The sequence below is a fragment of the Miniopterus schreibersii genome, assembly GCF_964146895.1.
Source record: "Miniopterus schreibersii genome assembly, chromosome: 15".
Lineage (NCBI taxonomy): Eukaryota > Metazoa > Chordata > Mammalia > Chiroptera > Miniopteridae > Miniopterus > Miniopterus schreibersii.
In genome coordinates, this window is record NC_138115.1 from 20,389,879 (window position 1) to 20,411,465 (window position 21,587).

At 49.1% G+C, this 21,587-nt stretch overlaps 1 protein-coding gene across 3 annotated transcripts in view; it reads right to left on the bottom strand.

The window, feature by feature from the left end:
* Positions 1-711: 711 nt before the first annotated feature.
* The window catches only part of SRGAP3 (SLIT-ROBO Rho GTPase activating protein 3), a 218,864-nt gene continuing 197,988 nt past the window's right edge, over positions 712-21,587 (bottom strand). For 2 of the 3 annotated variants that reach the window (XM_081160007.1, XM_081160010.1), the window contains 4 exons: positions 14,415-14,595; positions 12,598-12,747; positions 10,298-10,625; positions 712-6,087 (listed from right to left, as the gene is read on the bottom strand). In XM_081160007.1, the coding sequence (XP_081016133.1) occupies positions 5,674-6,087; positions 10,298-10,625; positions 12,598-12,747; positions 14,415-14,595 (1,073 nt within the window). In that variant the 3' untranslated portion in view covers positions 712-5,673. The remainder of the gene's footprint in view (positions 6,088-10,297; positions 10,626-12,597; positions 12,748-14,414; positions 14,596-21,587) is intronic. The other variant, XM_081160008.1, reaches the window with a different exon arrangement.

Here is a 21,587-nt window from a genome sequence, read left to right on the forward strand (position 1 = left end):
GCTACCTTAATCACGAGATCCTGCGGCCAATCCGGGGGTAATGAGCATGCTCAATGACAGGCAGGACAGTGAATTTGTAGAGCATGACTTTGGAGTCAGATAGACTAGGCTCCAGTTCTGGCTCCTTCACTTCCTAGCCTAACCTTGGGTGAGCCACTTAACCTCTCAGAGCCTCAGTTTCCTCATTTGCAGAATGGGGTTTAAGAACAGTATTTACCTTCAATATCTGTTTTGAGAATTTGATGAGAAAATGCATGTAAAGGGCTTAATCTAGAACTTGGGACAGAAACGAGTGATCAGGAAACACTTCTCACGCTCGCATGCACACACACACAGAAACTAGACAACAAATGCTAAAATGTCGCATTTGCCTTCACACTGGAAGTCAATGTCCTGTGGCCTGTGGTGGTGTTTTAAACTTTTGAAGGCACTTTGCAGACAGCTCCTCCCACTTGCCTTTGCTTTGGCACTTCAGGCTCCTGCTTGCCGGTGCGCCCCAGTTACCTCCTTCAGTGAGCCCCAAGGTTGAGGCCCTCCTCCCTGAAACCCTGCCCTTCCCCCTGTAGGGTCTGAGCTAAAGGACTCTCAGGGACGCTTCCTGGGTGAAGCATAAAGACAGTGTGGACTGGAGGGCAGGAACACCCTCCTGGGACCTCCCCCCCATGGGCCACCTCGCCCTTTCAAAAAGCCACCGAAGCACGTGTTTGAGAAAAGTTAAGCTGTTTTATTTCACAGGATAGCTCCACATCAAACCAGCAGGCACCATCGGAATATGCGACAGAGGACCCAGTCGGACACTCTATAGGACGGGCGTTTGGTTGTAAGGTAGAGAAACGACATCGGAAGAGGGCAGCACTTCTCATCACATGGGGACAGGCAACCAGCAATTTCCGAGGGTGGGTTCATTTTTTTTCCTGACACAGTTTGGGGAGGAGGAAAACAAAGGAAACAAAATAGACCAGCCACTCTGAAGCAATCAGAACCAAACCTATTGCCAAACCGTGTGAACAGTCACACTGCCGGGAACTGGATAGAGCGTGAGCAGAAACTCGAGCAGAATCTTCCGTCTCAGGAAGGCAAAGTGCGCTCTGGTTGTTCTGGTTCAAGAAACAGCTTTGTTATTTGCTTGGGACAGTTCACACAGAAAGGAGGTGTCAGCAAGGGGCAGCGCTGGCCATTCGGCCAGTCCCAGAGGACAGGACAGCGGGACACTGGCAGATCAACCTCGGAGAGGCCAGGAGCACTCTGACCTGACAGCAAGTCCCTTCTCTCAGCTCCCCTGGGCAGCTTTGGGTATGTGGGGAATTCTCTACATGGCTGCCAGGAGAGAGGAGACCCCAGAGAACCGGGGAAGTTGACATGAAACGTCAGCATTAGCTCTGCATAGCAGAAAATCAGCTAAGCAACACCTCGGCTCACCCCTGCCTGCCTTTTCCTCCCCGCCATGCCCCCAAGCCCAATAGGGCCCCCCACCATGGCTGTGAGCCAGCCACTCTTCTGTCTGGGTTTCTCAGGAGACTGAGGCATTTGCTCTAGTGTGGAACCTTCTGGATGTGTGAAAAGTTAGGAATAGAAAGATCGAGAGGAAGAACCATTACATTAGTCCTTGTGGTTTTCCATCAGCCGTGGACGTGCGCTGAGTGCCAAGTAACAACCAGGTCCCAGGAAGTCCTCTGCACTCATGCCTCCTGAATGAGAAAGAAATATACCCCACAAGGCACTCGAGGGCCTCCAACAGGGAAGCCAGCCCCAGGTCAAGGCCCCTCCCCACACTGGCTCCCTCTGTGTGCCACAAACCAATTCTGAAGGGTTTATAAGGCAGGTCTCTGAACTGCTGGTTCCAGCTGGTGGCCAAAGGATAGCTCCATTTCCCTGTGTCTCTTCCCACTCTGATTTCTTCATTGAATAGAAACCTTTTATCCCTTGGGAAGACACTTCTTTCCTGTCCCTTAGCCTGGTGACCTCAGAGGACAGGCTCCCAAGTCTAAAGCCCAAGCTTAGGGGTCCCTCCCATTGGCGCTCTGTCCGGGTTCAAAGGCGCTTCAAGGTGAGAAATCATTAGCACTGAAAACAAGGAAAGGCAAGAATTTTTCATAGAATCCCACAGCTCAGAGCAGCTCTATAAGAGGAAGGGGGAATAAAGGGAGAGAGGAAAAGTGGGGTAGGAAGCACGGCGTGTTCTCAATTTTATCCGAGAAAGGTCTTTAGCGGCAGCTGGGCCCCGAGGCCCAGGAAACTAGACCAGGAAGGAATTGTCTTTGGTCAGTTTTAAATGAACATCTTGCTGGTTCATTCCTAAAATAGACTGAACATTGGTTACACATAAAGACAAAAGGCTTGACCTCAGGGTAAGTAGAAGGTTAAGAAAAGAAATCATTCTGTGAAGCAAAAAAGAATTTTAAAAAAATGCCCGTTATTGACGAACTGATCAGTACAGCTCTCAGTAATGGTGATGAACACGCAGGTAAACACCACTTCCCCTGTACAATTGGTTATATTGAGGACTACGAACTAGGTTACTACATTTCCCCCACACTCACTGTACAGTTAGGTTTCTGGTATTTGTTTTTTTTACATTGAACTATCTACTAGGTGCAAAGATTTGGTGAGTGGCATTGGCTATAATTTAATTGTCACCTTTTTAAAAATTACAATTTCACATTTTAATAGTTACTTTCCAGCATTTAAGCAAATACAGCAATATATAGTGGACTAACACAGGCAGGAGTCAGGAAGAGAATGCCAATGCTCAGTGACCGTGGGTGGGACTGGGTGCCCGTGGAGGGGACGGAGACATGCAGAGTGCCAGATGAGGAAGTGGGGGTGGGGGGCAGGAAAGTATTTTTCCATTTGGTTCTGTGTCAAGGCTCAGATTTGGGGCTGGATGAGTGAGGTGTGAGCTTCTCTAAATGTGAACTCATCAGCCTCTTCCCAATGGAAAAACAGGTGCTTAAACAAAACAGCTACAGCTCTGCCTTCAGGTAATTCGGTAAAAGGCAGGTCCATTTTCAGGAAAGAAAAACGAAGTTAGTCAATTCAGAGGAAAAGCCACATGGTCTGACTGGTGTTATGTATATCAGGCAACAGGTCTGTCAATTCAAATTTTCTCCTTCCTTTTGGTAGTCATGACAGAGAATGATACAGTTGGCCCAGAAGGCTACTACATTTAAGGTCGGGGAGTACCTGTGGGGAAGGAATGGGTGTCTTGCATCCTGGCTGGACAGCATAGCATCCTTGCAAATAAATGACTTTCCGCACCTGACACGGACATCTATTAAATCGTGGGCAAGTCAAAGCATTTCCCAAGGCCTTGCTTTCTTTCCTAAGCTATAAAATGGGGATATCTTCATACTCCTCACAGAGGTGGAGGGCTCCTAGCTGGTTCTGAGGTGCTTTCACATGCCGGAGCTAAGAGAGAATGGTTGGCTCTGGGCAAAACAGGGAAGGTGGAGTTTGCCCCTGGCCCCTCGCCGGCATGCTCTGTTCGCGCCCTTTCTTGATTCCTCCTTCCACTGCGTGCTCTCCACGTCAGTCCTCAGGGGAGGCAGAATGGCTTACCACTGCCACACACCCAGGTCTTAGCGACTCAGTGGGTTCCTCCCTCTACGGTGTATTTGCCTTTTTATGGAAGACCAGAGGACAAGGCAAAATTCATCCAACAGGGTGAAACGGTATTGATGGAATTTCAAGCATCGATAGATGATTATCTGTAGGGCCGTGCTTTGGGGATCTGGTGAAGCTGGTAGGAAAATTCCACTGCCTACTTCTCAAATGCCATTAGGCGGTTTCAAAAGGAAGGTCTTGGATGGTTTTTGAGCTAAAATATTTACCTTACTAATGACAATAAAAAGAATAATGGTGCCAGCACGGTGCTTTCTAGTTTAAACAGCTTATTCGCTTACATTTTATTTTTACTGTCTTCACTTTATGGACCAGGAAACGGAGGCTCAATGAGGTGCAGGGAGGTGCCCAGAGTGCCATAGCTCCCCAGGGGTGGCTGGGACACAAACACAGGACTGCTCACTCTAAACCACAGCCATGGACACACTCGGAGGCCTTGAGAAAGAGAGCGATGAGGCTTGAGAACAGTAGGGAGGAAACCCTTGGCTTGGAATGAGGGTGGTGAGTAAAAGTGGTCCCATTAGAATCTAATTTGCCTGCGTTCCACTACCCGGAAACAGCCATCTCTGGGAAACAAGGCCGTCCCAAGAGGAAGTAAAACAGAATCAAATGAGGGTGCTCTGGAGGCCTTTTCCCAGCCAAGGGGTGAAAGCCTTGCTCATGATACTTAACGATCACCCCCCCAATTCTTTCACCGTATTTTCAATTACATCAAATGCTCTGGAGGGGGTGGGTGGAAGGGAAGGGAAGAGAAGGGAAGGGAAGGGAGAAAGGGAAGCTATTTCACTTGCATAACCTCAACGGAAGCATTCTCTAGGGCAGACAGTGCCAAGGATTGCCCCTCCTCAGCCCCTGGTCTGAGCCGGGCACTTATGGTTCATGCACTTCGTGCAAGAGGGCACCAGCCAAAGTGCATCATGGCCTGATTTTAAATGAAAACGATGCGACTTAAAACCTCCTTGCCTGTTTAGTTCCACATTTGACACAGTATAATTAGTAGAAAGAGGAAGAGATAAAATTAAATATTTTGAAAATTGTGTAAGTTAAACCTCTACGGTTACCAGAACAATTCCTACAGCGCTTCTAGGTTTTGAGGGGCTCTGCACCACTGTGGTCTTGTCTGTTTTTCCTTACTCCCAGGCACACACAATGCTGTGCTACGGTGGGGCTTAGGTTCTCACTGTCCCCTCTCCTACGTGCAAATACAAGGATGCTGTGGTCAGGGGACTTCTCGCCAATGCCCTCCCGTGCCTTTGGGGGTACAGTTGGCCCTTGGCCTTCAGGTGGAAAGGCAGGGTCTCTGGGGTGGACAAGGGGGGTTCCCCACCTCTGGGAGCAGCCTGCTTGGGGTATTGCCTGCCCCACCCTTCATTTAGGGGCAGACTGTTCTGGAAGGCCACAACTTCTGGAGACGGTAGGAGACTAGTTTTTGTTTTTCTGCAAATTAGTGATATATTGCTTCATTCGCAGTTACTATGGGCCTCTAAATTCTCCCAGAAAAGTCCCTGCAAATCCCACCAAATAACAGCGGGAGATGTTTGGTGGCATGGGTCTGAGGTAAATCTAAGTTTCATAAAAAGAAAAAGGAGATCCTATATACATTTAGTATGTGTTTCCAGATCTAGTATATGTATATAGATGCATAAATATATATATATACACACACCTACAGACACATACATACATATATAGGTGTATATATGCACACACATATATACACACATATTTATGTATGTAGAGAATGTCGAGAGAATCATTTTCCAGTGATGATATGCAGGCGAAGCCATTTAACATTTTGCCACAACCTAAGGAAATGCTCTGGTTGGCCCTGCTCCCGCTCCTGCTCTCCTCTGGGCCTGTTTACACCCAGGGGCCTGGATGCGAGCTGCGGCCGGCGCCGAGGCCTCAGCTCTGCATAGACATTCTTTCAGGCTGACCTTCTGGGCCCCACCAGCCAAGGCCAGGAGCACTGGGAAGGATGTGGAAGTCACAGAGGCACCCTTGGCCATGGCGTGCCACAGTGGGCCAGGGCAGTGCCACCCATCCCGTGGGTCACATGGTGCCTGACTTGTCCGCTGAGCTGTTGGGGAACATCTTCTCGGTGGGCGTCACGGCCGGGCTGCCCACACCCGAGCTGCTGCTGCTGCTGGACCGGTGCTGGACCACGGGCCGCACGGGCCGCATGGGGGGCGGGCGCAGCTGGGCGCCGGCCAGGCGGGCAGACAAGGCTGGCTTGAAGGTGGTCATCATCTCCGTGGAGGAGCTGCTGCTGCGGCGCATGGCGGCATCGGGGTCTCGGATGACAATGGTGTGCAGGGGGCTGGCGGGCTCGGAGCTGATGGGGCCTGGTGGGTTCTTCAGGGGCTCCAGGGTGTCCAGCACCACATCTGGCGCCTGCTTGACCGTGTTCTGCCTCTCGAGTTCCCGCAACTCGTGCAGAGCTGTGCTCATGGTCTTCTCTATGTCCTGGGGGCAGAGAAATCCCTGGTCAGCACCAAGTCTGGAGGCCTGGAGTCCAATCTTTCCTCGGCAGCTTGTGGGCTTCTGAGGGAGGTTTCCCCAGGGGCCTGATAGCTGGGATGGAGATTAAATCCCCAGGGTGTCACCAACTGGGGAATCCCCACGGTTGGGACCTGCACACTGCCTGAGCAAGAAGCCGGCTTAAAGACGACAAGTCAGACTACTGGTTAAGAAAGGCAAGCTCTGGAGCCAGAAAGACATGGCTTCAAATTCTGGCTCTGCCCCTTCCTTGCTACATGACTTGGGCAAGTTACCTTACCTCTCTGAGTTCTCAGATTACAGATCATTAGAATACAGACCTCAGGGGCTCGACAAGAATATAAAATGGTATGTTCCTTGTGAAGAGCTTGGCATGACCCCTGGCACACAAAAAGCACTCACAAATCATGATAATCACAAGGGCAGGAAGTGCTAACACTGAGTACCAATCCCACCTCTCTCCACGAATTATTCACTCAATCCCCACACTTATAAGGTAAAAACTACCATTAAGCTTAGTGCACACATTAGGAAATGGAAGCTCAGGCTGGTTAAGTAACTTGCCCAAGGTCACACAGCTAGTTATAATAAAACAGTCCAAGTCTCAACCCAGGCAATCTGTCTCCAAAGTCCTTGCCACTAACTATTATTATTTTTAAAAATCCTTGCCCATAGAAAAATTCTCTGGAGATTATATCAAAATGTTCACCTCAAAATGATGGGACTGTTAATTTCTTCTGTGTGTTATAATCAGAAAATTTTGATTTTTAAATAATGGAAGTCTTACAAAGCATCAAAAACCCTTATCTGCCTACATAAGTCCTAGGGAAGTTTTAATAATTAATCTCATGAGGATGAGAGTGCTTCAAATAACACAGAGAGAGATTATGGCACACCCAGGACCCTCCTGGTGAGCAGAGGGGCTCTTTGTCAACTTGGGCTCATCTTTCTCTCTTCCCAAGGCCTCCCTCCCCCTCCAGCCAGGAGGGGGCGCTGGAGCTAGAAGTCAGTATTTAACCTAGGAGCCCTGGGCTAGGGTATAGGGCTGCGACTTTTGAGCAAAGACCCCTCTGCCACTTGCGAGTCTCAGTCGATCAGCACCATACTTAGTTCACCTGTTGAAAGCCCACAAGTTTACTGTGAGGATGGAATGAGATAATGGATGTGATGAAGCTTTGTAAACCACCAGACAGTGGTTTTTAAAGTCCCTTTAGTCAGAGTCCTTGGTCCACACAGGGTTTACAAGGACACCTCCACATCAAACACATTAAGAGAGCTACTCAGGCTGAGCTGGGCCAGAGTCCCACAGGCTTGGCCATTGAGGGGACAAATAGGGATACTGTTAAAACCACGGTTGGAAGGTCTGTGCACAGCCTCAGTGACAATGATGATTATTAAAACATGCTGCTCTTCTGCTCCAGGGCAAATCTGGAAAATCTACAAGTCTGGTCAGACTGATGGAGTTGAAGCCTGGAGATGTCCTGGCTGCCCCTCTCCATACCCACCTCTTGTACCTCCTCTCCTCCTGTTAGCAGGTGGCCTAATGCCTGTCCTGGGCCCCATGACAGGCTCCAATCTGGCCACAGTCAAGGTCCCAGCCTATCCTTTTTGCCCCATTAAGAGACTGTTGATAATCAGCTAATGGCTGATATTAACATAAAGCTAATATTAACTTTTATGCTTCCCCATGACATTTGTCCTTTGCCCCTACTACTGGCTCCTTTAAGAAAGGGTCTTTGGGCCTTTATCCAAAAGGATTAGCTGTGGAGGATTTTCTGCATGATGGGAGAAATGGCAGTTGTCTCCCCATCTTTGCCATCCCCCTATCCTGCAGTGATAAAGCCTGCTTTCAAAGCCCTGCTCTGCTTAAATTAATTCCTCTACTGACATCACTACTCTTTGTTTGCTCTACTCCAGTGTGAGCTGAAAGGTAAAACTTCAACAAATAAAATGCAATTATCCCCCTCCACCACCACTCCTCCCACCACCACCACTCTACCCTGGCAGAGTGTGAGCCAGAAAGACAGAAAGCTCGGAGAAAGATCAGCTGAGTAGTTAGGCGGGAGCCTTGCATTAGTCTGAGAGGTGAGGCCATGATCTCCAGAGTGGAGCTGCAGAGAGGTGCTGGGGGGTGACAGACTGCAGGGGAAAGTGAGCACTTTTCACCTCCTCCCAAATTATATTTTCCCCGCTGTGGATGGCAGTGTGGCAAGTTCCCCAAATGGCCTCTTCGCTGGGTTCAAGCCTAAGTCCTAAGGGATATTTTGAGACCAGAGAATTTTGGGTAACTCCACCGACTACTTGGTGTTTCACAGGTCCTCTTTGTAGCCTGCGAAGTCAGTGTCAATGCTAAGCAGGCTGGAGGCCATCTAGCATCCCCTTTGGGCTATTTACATATCATCTACTTATTTTACCTCTGTCCATGAAAGGAGCTCTTGAACGGCAGCTATCAACTTAGAGAGTGCATAGATAAGTTGGGGAACGGAGGAAAATGTATGCAGCATTCCCCAAGTGTGTTCTTTAGGCTGGTCTTGTGAATGGTCTATGAATAAACTTCAGAGGTCTGGGTGATGGGGCGTGCCCTGTTCTCTTCCCTAGAGATTCACAATGCACATCAACATACTTAAAGGCTCTAAAAAGTCTTGTAGACAAGCCATTTGACTTTGTCAGACCAGTATTCCCCAAATTTTGTTGACCACAAAACACATTTTCCCCCCTTTAATATCCTGTAAACTAGTCTACTGTGGGAGCTACTTTGGAAACACTGGCCTAGACTGCATTTGATTCTTTATGTAAAAGGCTTCTAGGCCAGGCCTTGGGGAACCCACTCCCCATCATGGCTCTTGGTAGAACTTCAGGTGATGGTGAATGCTACGGTGATGCTCCCCATGAGGACGGCCTTCAAGAATGGAAGGACCAGCAGGTCCTCCTCTGCAGGACCATGCCAAGGTGCTGATCTTCAGGGACTGGGCATCAGGACATGGGGCCAAGCTAGACCCTGTGGGTGTGAACAGGAGTTCGAGTTGCTGAGTGAGCTGTTTCTGCGTTGGTTTCCCCCTGGAACCTTCCCTGGCCTTCTCTAGAACACAGACCCCAAGCCCACAACTTTCCCTTTCCCCTGTTCTGGGGATTCAAATGCTGCTCACTAAAGAGCAATTCTCACAGCCAAGAAGGTCCTAGCTGTATCTCTTACCTTAAGTGAGAGGTAACACTGGGGAGGGGACACATAATGGCACCCATGCCAAATTCCAGAGAGAAAAAAATGGGAACTTTTGTAAATATGATAGAACTGTCAAAAACACGTGAAAACAGATGTGCAAATTATTAAACAATATAAACAAGTTGTTTCAAAAAATGTGTTAAACAAGTTTGTTTGGTTAAGTATTAAAATCACACAGCTTTCTATCGAAATTTTTAAAAACTTAAGGAAAAAAACCCCAAAGACAGTCATCACTTTGGAAGAGCCTGGAACATTTTTCCCTTCCAGCTTCAGCTATTTATTCCACCTACCCTTTGTATCTCAGGTCATAGCATCCCTCCAACCCCCAGGGAAGTCTCTCCCCCTAGGAGCAATCCCCACATTCTAGGTTCTCAAAATACCATGTACAGTACCGCTCATTCAAAGCTCCTGACCCAGCTACCATTTCACAGCTGCGTTATTGGTTGAGCTCTCTCTTCTCTAAATTATAAGTCCAGGTGGGCAGGGCCTGAGTTCATTCTAGGTCATCACTGTACTCTCAGTGCCTAGCACAGTGATTATCACACAACCAGTGCTCAATCAATATTTGCCAACGAATGAAAAGGTGAATGAATGAATGAAAGAATGAATGAATGAATAACTCAGTTATGCCATCTTGTGGAGACACCTGCCATTACTACATCTCCATCAGCGGGCCTTTCCCCTGTACAGGAATCCCCCTCCAGCCCTGGAGACTGGGTGGCTCAGGGTGTCTTCAGTCTTCACAGGATCCCTAGCCAGCAGCTGCACCCATCCAGCTTCCACTCCCACGGGGAGGCCAGCAGGCAGAGGGGAAGCCAGCTCCCTATGTATCTTGTGTTCTGACTTAGCCTTGAACCTGGCATAAAGGGCAAAGTGGCTCCCCAGTCCACAAGTCCCCACCCTGCTGCCCCTCTGGGGGCCTCCGCTGGCTCAGCCTGCCTTCCCGCTGGGCCTTACTTCTGCCAGGGCCTCGGCCTCCAGGGACTTGTGGTCCCCCAGGCTGCTGTGCCTGGTGGAGCCGCATGTCGACCTCATCGAGTGCCCTTCGGAGAGCGCCTTCTTGTCAGGGTAGTTGATGCTGCCGGCGCTCCCGAACGTCGCCATCCTCCGCTTCTCGGGGCTCTCGATCCTGCCCCGGGTGAGGGGGATTTTGTGGGGGCTGCTGGGGCAGGCGGCGGCCCGGGGCGGCGTGTCTATGCTGGGGCCCAGGCCCCGGGGCGGGCTGTGTGTGTCGCCCCCGCTTCGGCGCCTGGGGATGGCTGCTCCATCAGATCGTAACCGCACCCTGCAAAGGAGCCAGGGGGCGGGGGCATGGGGCAGAGGTCAACCCGGCAATCAGGATGGGCCAGTCAGTCCCCGGCTACGCACTACACGCTAGTCTAGGGGGTGGTATAGTAAAGCCTCCCTCAGCCACACCGCGATTCCACCGCCAGGGCGCGGCCGGGCACGGGCCTCGCCGGCAGGGGGCAGGCTTAATCTGCACGCGGGAAGGAGCCAGCTTTCCGTTTCCAAGCCGCAGAGGGGGTGGTAATTACGCAATGAAGCTTGGCAACCTGTTAAGGCCAGGAAGATTTCAACCTGGGACCGCTTTGGGGAGGGTTAGTGGGGCTCTGATACGTTCTTAAGCAATTCAGACAATTGGTCTGAGGCATTGAGGCTTGACTGTACCAAAAGTTACCAGCTCCTGCAAGCACAGGAGCCCCTCCCCTGGGAACCGAACACAGTCCAACATGGTTACCCATCCCAGCCTCCCCAGCAAAGGGCTCCTTCTAGGGTGCTTTTCCAGATCTTGGGAAACTAGTCATTCAAAAGGGAAAAGTGCACCATTGAACATGCCTTCCATGCATTTGATCGAAAGGGGACTAGAGTGTCTATCGGGAGGGTGTCCTTGCCCTGTCTGTCACAGACTCTCCTGTGTCCTCTTTGAGACCCGTTTTATTAATCTGTTAAATGGGCATAATATTCCTTGCCCACCTTTGAGGGAGGTTCGGTGGGTGTGAAAGCACTTTGAAGATAAAAGGCTCCACCCACTGGAGGTGTTGCTACATCTCATGGAGGTCACCCAAAATTCTAAGACCCTGCTGAGGGGAGGGAAGGCTGCAGTATCGAGGGGTGGGGAGGAGGAACAAAGTGCTGGGATGGATTGTGACCAGGGGACCAAGTTCAGTGTGGTCAGCAGCGCTTTAGGTCTTATTGCCACCAGCCAAGCTAAGCATCGCCTGTAGGTACCCCAACAGGACCAAAGCAGAGGTGCTGGAGAGGAAGAGGTGTTGAGAAAGAAAGAACAAGAGGGAAGGAGATGAGGGAGGAGAGAGGGAAAATCGAGGCAGGAGGAGATATGGCCCCCTAGAAGTCAAGGGACCATGACTTTGTCATCTACCTACCCTAGCTTTCCATGCCCCCCCCCAATTCTATTATCTACCACAGGACCCGAACTGTTTGCGTAATAGAATAGAAAATGCTGAAAGGAGGCATTGGGACTTCTGAAATAAATTCATAAATGTATGTTTCCATTGTGAAGGATATTTTGGGCTCTATTTGCAAGTACCCATATGTGTGGGTTGGTTCCATGACCTCTCCACCGAGAAAACAAAGAAAATTACATTTTGAGAATGTGATTAAGAAAGCAGTGAGAAACTGTGGGGTTTTGGGTCTTTTCTTCTCTTTTCCTTATTATTATTTTTTAAACCACCACTTACTTTGGACTACACCTGTGTGCAGAATAGGCACAGCTCCCTTTTTGGCAGAAAGGTCACGTGACACAGGCTGGCCCACACACGAGGAGGCAAGAAATGGACAAATGTGTTCCCACCAGAGAAGTGGGTGGAGTCGAGTGTCAATTTTCCCCACACTTGAGGGGGCGTGAGTTTTCTGTTTATGCAGCACACTTCAGGGAGTACATGAGCTTTAAAATTTTAAATATAACTACTCAACAGAAAGTGGGGGAGGTTGGAAAAATACTTGCCAATTTGTAACTCTCTCTCTCCCTCATTTATTATTATTATTTTAAATAAAAAGCACTGATTTGCCAATATGTCTTCCTTCCTTCTTCTCTACACCCCACCACCCAAGCTGGAATGTTTCACACCTGGCATTCTTAGGCCAGGGCCAGCCAGCCCACCCAGGTGACTTACTATCACCCAAGGGGATCAGGGGCCACAACAGCCTACTTCTGTCCCATCTGCCCCCTTGTTTCTTCCCAATCAGATACCAAGGGGCCTGGCACTAGCAGAAAAAAATGAATCTGTGTTTCCTACCGGCCCATCACCCCCCCAAAGCCGTAATCCGAGATGTGCTCCGTGGGGGACTGGAGGTCGTTTTTGGAGGAGGCCTTGTCATCCAGCAGTGGCCCACTGCTAGCCTCGCTGTCCGCCTTTTGGCTCAGGCTGTCCGAGAAGGCATCATCCCTGGGGAGAAGGACAGGTGTGAACTGGGAGTGCTCCAGAGGACCCAGGACGCACAGGGGTCTGCGAGACCTGTCTGAGGGGCTGGATCAGCATATGCCTCATGGTTAAGTTATGCCCGCAGCTCAGGGTGAGCCACCTCCCACTCCCCCTTTCCCCACCATGCATGCCCACGACTACGCTCCTAAGTCAGTTTCTCCAGCAGAACTTCCTCCTCTGACCCACCACCCCATGCCTACCCTCTCCTCTCCCCTCCTCTAGGTTCTTCTTCTCTCCCAGGGGTGAGGACAAGCTAAATGCTGGAGGGTGTGTTGGAGAAATGGAGGGAGGGCCCTGCACACTGGGCACTGCATGCTGAGTCTCCACGTGGCTCCATGAGAAGTGGTTAAGGGCTAAGCAAGGCAGGAAGAAGATGCCGCCATCCCTCCCCTCCTCACCCAAGGCTTGCAACAACTTCAAGGTGGCTTGAGCTAGCTGGGAGTTCCCTGCCAGTCTCTTCCCACTTCCCCTCTCCCTTCCAGTGCCCAGTCTCTGTCCACAGAGGCCTGGGGATATCAGAGTATCGATAGCCCTGCCCTGTGGCATTCCTTGTGGGGTATGCCTGTTCCTGGACTTCTCTGGCTTCAGACTGTTCCCTCTGCCATCAAAACTTTGCCTTTGGTCCCCTTCCATTGAGGTCTAGCTTGTGGCTGCCTCCTTGACAGATCATTTCCACCTGAGCCTGACCAGAGCTCCAAGGGAGTGTGCGTGACACCCTCAATGGCTGTCAGAGAATGGAAGGTGTAGACTTTCTGGGCCCTCTGGTAGGCCTAGTATTTTGGATGCAGGGCTTTTTTTTAAATGCCTAAAATTGTTTAAAAGAAAATAGTGCCCACAGATACAGAGAATAAATGGGTGGCTGCCAGAGGTGGGCTGGGGGGGGAGGAGTGATATGGGTGAAGACAGTCAAAAGGTACGAACTTTCAGTTATAAATTAAATGAGTTCAAGGGATGTAATGTACAGCATGGTGACTATAGATAATAATACCATATCACATATTTAAAAGTTGCCAAGAGAGTAGATCTTAAAGTTCTCATCACATATGAGAAAACTGTAACTATGTGTGGTGATGGATGTTAACTAGACTCATTGTGGTGATCATTTTGCAATATATAAAAATATCAAATCATTATGTTGTGTACCTGAAATTAATATAACATTATATGTCAATTATACCTCAATAAAAAAAATAGTGCCCTATTAACTCGAAATGAGGGGATGACTGTTCCTGCCCATCCCAAGAGCACCACCTTGGGGGTGGAGAATGGAGGGCAGTTAAGGGGATGGTGGGCTGGCCACTGGCTGCAGGGAAAGCCAGAAAGGTGAAGGCATGTGGCACGATCCACTGGATGCTGAGGACCATGGTGGGTGATGAAAGCTCTGGAAGCTGTCAGGGGGGGTCAGGATGGGGACCAAGGGCACCAAACACTATCTCCGTGTGCTCTGAAGCATGAGCAATGTGCTTGTTTGTTCACAGATCAGCATTTCAGGGGATCTGTTCTTACAGAAGGCCAAGGGTATAATATCAGCAAGAAAACATCCCCGGCATATGACCTAGCACTGCCCTTCCTGTGCACATTCTAGAGCTCGATTGTGGTATTCTTCACAGTCAGGCCCAGCTCCCACTCACATGTCCTGCACGACTATGTACTGATGTGGGATGAGTCCATCCACGCCGTTGTGACGACCTTCCCACCAGTCCTCAGAGGCGCGGTGGTACAATAGCAGCGAGGCCCCCTTCTTGAAGGACAGCTCACGTGGGGAGCGCCCCACGTAGTCAAACTTGGCGATGGCCTCAATCTGTTCCACTTCTGCAGGGAAAGGAAGAAAGAAGATCATCCATAAGGTCAGCAGAACGGCAGCCCGGGAGCCTTGCTCAGGTGACCCTGGCTTCTATGGGGCAGCACAGACTGCAAGCCCTGGGGTCAGGACACCAGGGCTCAAGGCTCAGACCTGCTCTCCCACGCCGTGGCCTCAGGCAGGCCATCTAACTTCTCAGAATGGAAAGTGGGGGCTGGCACGCCACACCCTTATTTTCCACTGCCCTTTTTATTCTCCATTTTCAAAGTGCTTATTAAAACAATATTATAAGAAATTTCTCTTCTACCCCTTAAGACAAATTCTGTTTCCATTTTTCCATGAACTGTTTCCCTCTTTGTCCACATACAATATTTTTAGTGATTCTTACCTTTTGGGAAGTTAAGCAGGTGGTGTATGTGGACTCCCATCTATGCAAAATGTTGTATACATTTTTAAGGGTTCCCAGAACCCTTTAAGGGTTCCTCGAAGCTCACCATTTTGGACTGAACTGCACCCCCCCAAATCCACACGTTGAAGCCCTAACCCCCATTGTGATGGTGTTTGGAGATTACTTCAGGAAGTAATTGAAGTTAAGTGAGATCAAAAGGGTAGGGCCCTAATCCAATAGAACTGGTGTCCCCCTAGGAGGAGGAAGAGGCACCATAGATCTCTCTCTCTCCACAAGCACACAGAGGAAAGGCCATGTGAGGACACGGAGAGAAGGCAGCCGTCTACAAGTCATGAAGAGAGACTTCCCCAGAAACCAATCCTGATGGTATCTTGAGCTTGAACTTCTACCGCCTCCAGAACTGTGAGAAAACAAGTTTCTGTTGTTTAAGTTACCTGGTCTGTGGTATCTGTTATGGCAGCCGGGGCTGACTAATACACTCATCCATGGACTTAACGTTGGGGGAGGGAGAATTCTTACTGGGGCCACAGCTCACGCACATCTCTCTGCACATACGCATTTACCCACCAAACATTTGCTCTTCTCTGGGCAGTGACAGGCCCTGACTGGGTCAAACAACGTGGGTACGGCTCTTGCCCTTGAGGCATTCCTACTGCTCAGCTGGCTCACCTGCTGTATGGACCTCAGGCAGGTTACATCACCTCTGAACACCTCAGCTGCCTTATCTGTACGGGCTGTTAGGATTAAGAGAGTGCACGAAAGACAGCAGAGTATGGCATACATTAGGTGTTCAGTTGATAATGCTCTCATGATTGTAGTTTTAATTACTAATGGATTGAGCCTATGGGGTAGGTCCAGATAGGAAATCTACGCTGCAGAGAGTTTAAGTGGTTTTCCTATGACCATAGAGCTGATGATGTTTGTATGGGGAGCAGGAAAGTTATGCCTACGATTGATTTAACCTTGTTACAGCTTATACCCTAAGAAGTGCCCATACTTGGTAGAAAACTGTGTATAGGTATTAATGTTTTATATTTTAAAACAAGCACAAAGATGTTTAACATTATATCAATGATACATGTAGACATATTATATTCTAATAGAATAAAAGAGTAACAAAAGTGACCCTTGCTCCCTCTAGCCTGCAGATACCTTCCCTATGCTGAGCATCCCTGGGAACCCCTGTCTGCTCCATTCCTGGTGGATTTTCTCTATCTGTCCATCCAGCCATCTACCTGTTCATTAAGGAGCTGAGTCCAGAACACCTGGCTTTGCTGCTTGTTAGCTGTGTGACCTTAGGCAACTTAGATCTCCTTTCTAAGCCTCGGTTTCCTCATTTGTAAAATGGGAATGAATAATAACAGTACTTATACCTTATAGGGTTGTTATGAGGATTAAATGAGCTACTATACATGAAGTGCTTGCAACGGTGCAGGCATATAGTTAACTCACATGAGAGTTAGTTGTTGTTACCAGAACTGACACACTTTTAAGGGCCAGGGCAGTATGGAAAATCAAAGAACAGAGGGAGCAAACCCCTTTGTTCATCTCCCCCACTAATCTCCACCATGCGCGTGCACTTGGGCTCTCTCTGTAAGCAGCTGGATCAGGATGACTGTGTCAGTGCCCCCATGCAATGCAGTCATCTTTGGATGCACCCAGTCCTTGGTGCCTGGGACAGCATTTTGCGGGGAGTGGGCCTTGGACAATTAAGTCGGCTTTTCCCAGCTGGCTCCCTGACAAATATCTTTAAGTGCTATCCTAACGCAATTGATGCAAAATGAGAGCACAGCTAAATGGGTTGCATAACTCAGATCTTGACACAGTCACCTTCTCAGAAAAGCCGGGAGATCTCCGTTGGTCTCTGTGGCATCTTTGACTCTGCCGCCAGCCATGTGCTGGCTCTGCCTGCCAGCCTAGCTACCCAGAACAGGAAGGCCAGAGGGTTTGCAAGACCAGGAGCTGAACCCGGCTGGCTGCAGCTCCCTTGGCTTTCACTCCGGGGGCATCCTCTGAGCTGATCTGGCTGATAAAGCAGCTGACCTGAGCAGAGGATTGCTCACTCTTGGAAGAGCACGTAGGGGCTGCCTCAGGTTTCTAGTTCCTGCCTTTCCCATCTCCAGAGCCTCCAGCAGTCACTGGGGGTAGTCTGGTGCTAGGGGTTGGGGGTGGGGAGGTGGAGGAGGAATGGAAAATGGAAAATGGAAGAAAATAAGAAAATGGGAGGAGCAGAGCCGAGCCACAGCAGAGAGCAAATACGTGTGCAGATGTCATTATGTAAGTGTGTGTGGTGGGAAGAGTAATAATAGCTACCAGTTAGTAAGAAATCCATTATTTGGGTTTATCATACCTAAAATAAAACATGTGATTCTCCCCTGTACCACTCTCCCACACACCCCTCCCCAAACTTACTTAATTCCCTCAGCTTTCAGATTAGGAAATAGAACCACCATGTTCACTGGCTCCAGCCAAGCCCTTGTGGTTACTCTTGAGCGTCCCACACCTAATCCATCAGCAACCCCTTCCAGCTGTCCCCTGAGTCACCTCCACTGCCACTGTTGTCCCTCCACCTGGCCTCCTTGCTTTCATTCTTACTTGGTGAGCCATTTCTCCCCACAGCAGCCAGACCAGGAGAGTATTATGCTAAGTGAAATAAGCCAATCAGAGAAAGACAAGTATCACATGACCTCACTTAATGTGGAATCTAATGAACACAATAAACTGATGAACAAAATAGACCCAGAGACATGGAAGCATGCAACAGATTGATGCATTTCAGAGGGAAGGGAGTGGGGCAGCGGGAAGAGATGAACCAAAGAACTTGTATGCTTATCTGCATAACCCAGGGACACACACACCAGTGCGGTGAAAACAGAGGGAGGGGGAGTGGGAAGGGGCAGGAACAGGGTGGAGGGGTCAATGGGGGTAAAAAAGGGACATCTGTAATACTTTCAACAATAAAGATAAATTTTTAAAAATCCAGGTGCCTGCCATGGAGATGAACACACACTGGAGCTTCCCTTTAATTTCAGAATGAGCAGCTGGGCATTTCACATGTCCCACACTCATTATCCTCTGCCTGTCCCGACAGGAAGCTCCAATGGCCCTGTCTAATGATGCCACATCAGAGAACACAGTTTTAGGTCATACACTCTGCCCGTATAGGACAGCAGATGCCTCCATTCCTCTCAAAATACGGCCTCACTGCCCCCTGCCCACCCCACCCTCACCCCTACACTGTCTCTGCCCAGAGAATGTTAATCTCATCAGGCTAGTGTATTAGAGGCCACAGTCACCATGTTAAACTTAGGAACGTGGATGTGCCTTCTCTTCTCTCTCATCTTCTCTGCAACTAAAGCAATGAAATAACCTGGGGCCTGTCCACAGGGGGCCCCTCTTCTCTCCTCTCTCACTCATGGCCTTGGGTTCTTCCATTGCCTCGGGCTTTGGCACCAGCTAGTATTATGATTTAGATTTTGTTTAAGGGGAAAGGAGAGAGGTCAACCTGGTGTGACAGTGCGAGGTCTGCCGACCCACTCCTCATTGAAACTTGTGAAAAACACACCAAAAAAACAAGCAAACAAACAAATAGATACTGAAATCCCTGGAAACGGTCCTGAGGGGAAAATATGAAAGAAAGAAACATCTATTCAAGAGAATCGATAAAAATTCAGTAAGAAAGAAGAGAATCTGTGCAATTTGAAGCAAGACTGCTACCAGTCCCCTCCCCCAAGCTAGGGAAGGCAGAGACTCCACTCCAGACTGCTGCAGCCCAAAACATGGGGCTCCTCTCCCTCCGTTTCCAGTTGGACGGCTTTCTTCTCTAGAAGAACAGGAGGTGAGTGTTTCTCATTCAGCACCAGCTACCTGCTGCTGCAGCTAAGTCCCAGGTGAGTGCAGTGGTGAGGTGAGGGTTCCCTTCTTCCGCCAACCCTCCCTCATGGAACGAAAGGTCTCCCCTGGGCACAGCACCACAGAGACTATTAGGGCCCTGATAACCTGGGGCCCAGAGCTATACCTCAGAGATGTTTCCTGGGGGAAGAAGCAGGCTATAAAACAACTGCTAATCTCTTCCCAAAGGAACTGACTTCATTGCCAACAGAGCTTGGAGAAGTCCAAGCCTAAGGGTGCTCTCAAGAGTAGTGGAGGTTATGGTGAAAGGCAATTGGGGGCAGGTTCGTGGATTTAATGAAGATACAGCCTGGACTGTAGGCCAGATAGTCTGCAAAAGATAACCAGGAATTAAAACAGCTGAGAGGAGCCCTCCTGGGATCAGAAAAAAGAGCAAACACTGACCTCAGACAGCATGCTTAGACACAGAGAACAGTGTGGTTATGGCCAGAGGGTAGGAGGGAATGGGGACTGGGTGGAGGTAGGCAAAGGCAGGGGAATGGGAACCTCTGTAATAGTGTCAACAATAAAAATCAAGTTAAAAAAAATCAAAGAGCACCAGTAAAATGTAATTATGTAATCATAAGAGTAAAGCTCTTATGATTTTCTCTTTTATTCTCTTTTCTCTTTTATTCTCTTAATTCTCTTTTATTCTCCTAATTGACTTAAAAAGCAAGTATATAAAATATGTATATAACGTATTTTGGGGCCTGTAGCATATAGAACTGTAATATGTGGATAGAGCACAAAGGAGGCGAGAGTAAAGCTGAGCTGGGCCAAGGGAAAGACTACAGATGGTAAGGAAATAATTATAACAATGTATTGCTGGGTTTGTAACTTCTGGTTCTAGTAATTTGTCTTCTCTTTTTTTTTTCTTGGTTAGGGTAGCTAAAAGCCTGTCATTTTCATTGATTTCCCCCCCCCCCCCAAAGCAGCAGCTTTTGGTTTCATTTATTTTCTCTGTAATTTTTCTTTCTCTATTTCATTAACTTCTACCCCAATCTTTATTATTCCCTTGCCACAGATCGCAAGGCCATAAAGTTCTCTCCCTGCCTTTCACATCCAGATCTCCGTTCTCAGAGTCCAGTGTCCCTTGACTGCTCCTGCAGCTCAGTGTTTCTGTAACTGTTCTGGGTGGGGTCAGAATGTAAACCTTTAGAAAGTGCAATTAATTTTCCCCAAAGAATGTCTCTGATTCAGCATCTCCCACCAACCCACAGGATACAGTAAGAACCTTCAGGGAGCAGGAAACTGGCTCTCCCAGGGGTGGCTCTTCAGGATAATCCTTCCTGCCTTTGTCTTTTCAGAAACCAGCAGCTGGGCAAAGATCTACAGGAGCAGAGATCTTCTGGGGAAGTAGACACGCAGCTCTGACTTATCCGATTCCAGCGGTACTATGCGTCTGCTCTGAGAAGTGAGGCAGCATTTTCAGTGTGTGTGTGGGGGTGAAGCCTACTGTGGCTGCTTCTCTCCTCACACAGCGAGACTCATTCTCTCTGGCCCTCCTCGTCAGTCCAGTTTCCCACAGCAGCCTCCACCCCCATGCTGAGGAGCTCGGGGAAACTGACAGCACCCTCAGGCCCCAGGAAGGTGGGCTGCAAGAGTCTTCGAAGGGCACCTGACCCGCCCTCCTGGGGATGTACGTAGCTGCCTCCACCAGCAGCAGTCCCAGCACATCTCATTTCTGAAAAATTGGTCTATCTCATTGGACAAAAGGTGTTTTCCCCCAGTGGAAGAAGAGAGGCTGAGAGAAAGAAGTGGAGCAAGAGGGAGACGCACGTACCCATGCATGTGTGCACGCGTGTGCGCAGACACCCCCCCCCCCAGAGAAGTAAAGCAAGTGACACATGGTGAGAACAAGAAGGGTGGGAGTGTTAAAAGTGGGAGGGGGCGAGTGGGAATTGCACGCAGGAGAGAGAGAGAGAGGGAAAGAAGGAAAGAGAAAAGCAAATCGCTACAAACAAGCAGAAGGGGACAGCCTTCACATCTCCAAACAAGGGCTCTGAGGGCAGTTTTCTCAGGATGACTTTAGCCTCTAAGGGTGCTGGCAGAGCTCAACATTATACCTAGATTTGCTTTTCTGCATCTGTGACCCAGGCCTGACCCAATGGTTCCTTCTAGGGCCACAGTGATTGGTTCTTGCCTGGGTGCGTGACCCAAGGCAGCCCAGTGCAACTCCACCCCACGGGCTTTCTTGGAACTGTTATGAAAAGGAAGCTCTTTTCCACTGGGACTTGGTGTAAAAGAGATGGTGAAAGTCTGAAACTGCCAGAGACTATCATGCAGGGATATCCTCCTTGAGAATGAAGCCAACACAGGGAGCCAGAAAAGCAAGATGGAGACAAATCCCTGACAAGATCAACTAAGCCCCTGGATCTAGCTATGCCTGAAGCCATGCCTACCCCAGGAGTTTCAGGTATATGGTCTGAATCTCTTTATGCTTCAGTCAGTTTGAGTTGGAAGTTCTGTCATTAGCAATTAAAATAGTCCTACTGGAATGTGAAAACCCTCCTATCAGTCTTGCTTCTTTCACCAGCTCCCAGAAACCACATCTGAGTACATACCCAGCTGTCCTCACAAATATGGTGGCCAACAGGGCCTGGGATCGTCCCACAAAAGAAACACAAAGGTCAATGAAAGAATTACTAAATAATGATTTATAAAGAGCAAAACTATCGTAGGGAGAAGAGGGGCTGTGCTTAG